Below are 4,551 nucleotides of genomic sequence, written 5' to 3'. Positions count from 1 at the left end.
CAAAACCTCTTATTTAAAATGTAACAGCACAGCCTTTCCTTTGTAGTAGTTGGCAGAAAAGCATTCTCTGGATTTACCAGAGTATCTGTTAACAGAGGAAGTAAACCATTTCCTCTGGATATGCCAGAAAGCATCCATGAGCTACTACCGCATTCCAATATTTTCCACCAAAGCCTTCCTCATCCACTGTTACTAAATTTTACAGGGACCCTTTCAGTCCACATCCATCTTCAGACACCAAACTTCCCAAAACCTTTACCAGTTCTCCATAAACAGTATGCTGAAGAGGATTCCTGCAGCTGGCCCTCTTCCCTCCCATGCCTCTCAGGAATGGCCACCTACATAATGACGAGGAGACTTACAGGACCTGGTAAACATGGAGGAAACACTACAAGTGACCCTTTTTAAACCCGCTGGAACTAGTCTTTAATAACATAGAAAAATGCAACTTTCATTCATGATCTGACTACAATGCTATAAAGAAACACAGGAGTCCACAGATAATGATCAAATTTGATTCTGCATGTTGATTAACAGTTAATTGTAGTGTCTGATGTTGATTACACAGGCTGGAATTGAAGAAACCCAAATGGTATAACTAGATTTCTAGATATGTTCTGGATGTTGCTGCCTCTGCCATAGCACCATGGTATGACATTAGAACATGCACTGTAATCACTCCTAAACAGGAGGTTCTAAAACAGAAATAAAACACATGCAAGACATCCTCTTCAATCCAAATCATACACAATTAAATTCCATACATCACAAATCCTTCCAGTGTAAGAAGACAGACAGTTGCATTAAAGGTGACAGATGATGTCTGTTTAAGACGACTCCAAACAGGGCTGGGCATGGATTTTCTTTAAGGAGCATATAACCGTATGAAGATGCCCCACCATACTCCTCAGATTTTAATAATTATGTATGCCAGCTCCAAAGCAAGAGCAGTAAAACCAAGGAAGAGGACAGGTACAGCAAGCCATGTGTTTTCCTATGGCAACAGAACAGTGCTACTGCACGTTAACAGACTTTCACTTTTTGTCCTTGGTCACAGACTGCCTCAAGCACATGCTTCCTTCGTACCTCTGGAGTATTATAGGACAGTGGCACTTTATCACGGATGGACAGTTAAACATGCTGAAGATTAAGTCTGCAAATAAACGGAGACCGGAAGGAGCCCAGGTAAAGATATCCATTGTGCTCATGTGCCTCACTAACATAAGCTACCGTCACTCCATTGGGATCATGAAAGCTTCTTCTGTAGGATCCTGTCTCACTAAGTTCAACAACAAGGCTATATTTGGGCACAAACTTTGTCACGGTTTCCTGACTCAGCAACTAAAAGAAAAAGAAAAGAAAAAAAGAAAATTAACAACAAAAGATTTTGTTCTCCACAATTAGATCTCACTTACACAGTCAAAGACCATTCCACACTCCTTGGAAGAAGCAGCTAAGAACATAAGCACACATTTTGAGTAAACACCATTACACAGGCTTAACACATTAACATCTGAAAAGGCAACTTAAAAAAAAACCACACAAAACCGACCAGCAGAAGCATACTCTACTCCAGCACTAGGCTGAAAGGATGTCCACACAGGAGACATCAACTGCACCAGAACAAGCTGATGTCAAGCAGCAGGCATCATGCTCTGCTCCCCACATCAGTTTGTTAAGGCTCCTGCACTGCATCAGGAGAGACAACAGGTTTTACAGGGACAGCACAGAGTTTGTTTAGCTGAAATGGCATTTCCATCCTAAACACTGCTTGTTGATTTTTTTTTTTTTGAGAACTTAAGTATTTTCAAGTCTTTGTATTGTTTAAAAAGCACCATGCTGTTTCTTTAGCATCAGATATCCCTTACAAAATACATTATTCTTGCTCATCTTCATCCTAAAGGGGGTGTGACATAACAACAGGCATATTGAGTCAGAACACAGTGTCACCTAGCAGCATACATAACATACACACTGTCGCCTAGGATGCCTAGGGTAGTCATTAGAACAGGTCAGACTTCCCAATGCTTTCTGGGCACCTGGCAAAAAGTAGTTTAGGCACTTTGGGTACAAAGGTGAAGTCTTCACATATCCAAATGTAGATCCTGTGTTGCTGCATGCCTAGGGCAGAGACAGTCTATTTTTCTTTCCTGAGATCAAGATGGAAGGCAACTTAAGAGATGTGTACCTGCTACTCAGAGAAGCAAATGTTAGTTTTACTACCTATGAATATATAAGGACTGTTCTATCTGGGCACAACCACAACAGTTTTAACCATGGCACTAAAAAAAATTTTTAAATCTTCCTGTGAAGAGGAAGAAACAGCACAAACAAATATTTATCACTAAGGTGATTTTTTTTTTTTTTAAATTCTGGTTTTTTTGGGGTTTTTTTTTACCTTAAATATCATCCTTTTAATCCATGGTTTTTCAGACAAGAAATCCAACAAAGAAAATCCAGGATTGGGCCGGACAGCTGACATAGCTACCCAATATCCTCCAGAGCTGCTTAACCTGATATTATCTGGAAGACCAGGCATATTCTCAACAAACATATCTGCTCCACCTTTCATCAGCCCAGACACATAATACCTGAAAGTTATAGATAGTAGGATTAGGACATCTTAACTCAAGCAGTCTAAGTAATAAATAAAAGTCCCAAAAGGAATTCATTTAGAAAAATAAAAAGAATTTATTTTTTGCCTTATTTTGGTACAGCGAAATACAGCACAGCCACATTCCTCTCCCCAGAAAAAGTCAGCTTACTCCACTATGCTCAAGGAGCCCATGATGGAAAGATTATGCAGTCCAGAAGTTTACAGTGAAAGAAAAAATTAAGTATTGAGGAAGGCCACCTTCTTTGCCATTTATAACTAGGCTTGAATAGAGTGTAGGGTTTCTTTTGTCATTCACCTCATTTATTTAAACAATCTCTGAACAGAAAGTAGTAGTAGTTTCAGCAAAGTCATACTCACCTCCTGATTCTAGCCATGGTTGTCTCCTGCACCAGGACAAAGTCTTCCGCCGGAGAGAGCTGTACACCATTGGGGAACCTCAGCCCCACCATTAAGACTTTCACTTCTTTTGTTACTGTGTCATATTCAAGCAGGCTAAAAAGAAAGCATTATATATGGTTTTGAGTGAAGACAAATATTTATTCATCTTGGTTTCATTCTCCAAGCATTCCATCTTCTCTCACATGCACTTCACCTAAGTTAAAAAGGCAGAATAGCCAGGAAGCATTTATTTACGAACACAGGAGAAATACTAAGCCACTTGAGATCGGCAGCATTCATGAAGGATTTAGGTTGAACGTAATGCTAACACCTTCCCTTTTAAAATAGATGTTCCATGCAAGTCCTCTTGAAGGAAAAGGAGGAATCTCAATTTATTTCGCTGCAGGTCTCATTAGCAACATCCACACATTCTCTCACCCTCTCCTGGGCAATGCAGTGTTTGCACAGGTGGTTTGTAAAGAGAAAAAACTTGAAGACCAAGGAAGTAGTGAAGTCCATTCCTACAGCTGAGCTTACAATAAGTTAAATGCCTTGGGGAAGAGATACTTGCCGCCCATCATCTGTGCCTTCCATAATCAAGAATAAATAGTCTCGTCTTTGCCATTTGCTACTGGAGTCAGTGAAGTAGATTTTCCTCCCATCCCGGGTCACTGTAAGATCATTCACAAATGACAACTTTTGACCTTCAATTAGTGTTTTAGTTGACACAAGCATTTTTGTTTCACCTGGTTACAAAAAGAAGAAAAAAAAAAGAGACACACAAGACAAGCTTTTGTATGCCCTGCCTTGGAAAGGAGTTAAATACTAACATGAAATTAGCAGGCACTTCACATTTCTTCCGTTCGTGCCTCTGTTAAGTAATAAGGTTTTGGGTTGTAATGGAACAGCTCAACACCAAACATGAATGACCAGGAGAAGATACTCTTCAGAAAAACTGAAACAGTAGACGATGTTCCCTATTGACAAGTGCCAGACTTTTCACATTTCTGAAGCTCCTATGAAACTAAGTGCAAACTCAGGTCCCAACCTTGTAGAAGGATGCAGGCAAGCCAATCACTACTCCCTCTTTCCCCATAAATCTGTAGGAAGAAAGAATAGTACTTTCTAAACATTAAAACATCAGCAGGTTCACTAAACTTCTCTGCCACAGTCAGCTCTGCCACATATTACTAGGCAAATTATTAAGCTCAAATCTCTAAAAATTAACCAAAATCTATTGAAGTCATCTTTGGGCATGGGGTTTGGGTTGGTTTGTTTGTTTTTGTCATGACTGAGCTAATATAGCAGCTGTCTGCCATCAAAAGGGGAGACCTTGATCATACCCTCCCAGAGCCACACAGTGTGAACCCTTTGGTTACATCTCACCTAGCATTTGGCTAGCCTCCCTCTCCCCACCTGAAGCCAATTTGGAGATGTAAACTGTCAGAAAATCAACCCTACACAAAAGCAACTATCACTTTTTGACAGCACAGCTCCTAAAACTGAGATCTGGCTCAGGGACTTACAACAAAGGGCACAATGCAACAGTGCCTTTC

General features: G+C 40.2%; 1 protein-coding gene across 1 annotated transcript in view; it reads right to left on the bottom strand.

The window, feature by feature from the left end:
- Positions 1–645: 645 nt before the first annotated feature.
- APMAP (adipocyte plasma membrane associated protein) overlaps positions 646–4,551 on the bottom strand; it is a 13,169-nt gene continuing 9,263 nt past the window's right edge. The window contains exons 6-9 of the mRNA XM_009331366.1: positions 3,567–3,741; positions 2,975–3,109; positions 2,399–2,591; positions 646–1,341 (exon numbers count right to left, since the gene is read on the bottom strand). Coding sequence (XP_009329641.1) covers positions 1,132–1,341; positions 2,399–2,591; positions 2,975–3,109; positions 3,567–3,741 — 713 coding nt within the window. The 3' untranslated portion in view covers positions 646–1,131. The remainder of the gene's footprint in view (positions 1,342–2,398; positions 2,592–2,974; positions 3,110–3,566; positions 3,742–4,551) is intronic.

The sequence above is a fragment of the Pygoscelis adeliae genome, unplaced genomic scaffold (genome assembly GCF_000699105.1).
Source record: "Pygoscelis adeliae isolate BGI_AS28 unplaced genomic scaffold, ASM69910v1 Scaffold259, whole genome shotgun sequence".
Lineage (NCBI taxonomy): Eukaryota > Metazoa > Chordata > Aves > Sphenisciformes > Spheniscidae > Pygoscelis > Pygoscelis adeliae.
The sequence above is the reverse complement of the archived record's forward strand: the minus strand, read 5'-3'. Positions and strand labels throughout refer to the sequence as shown.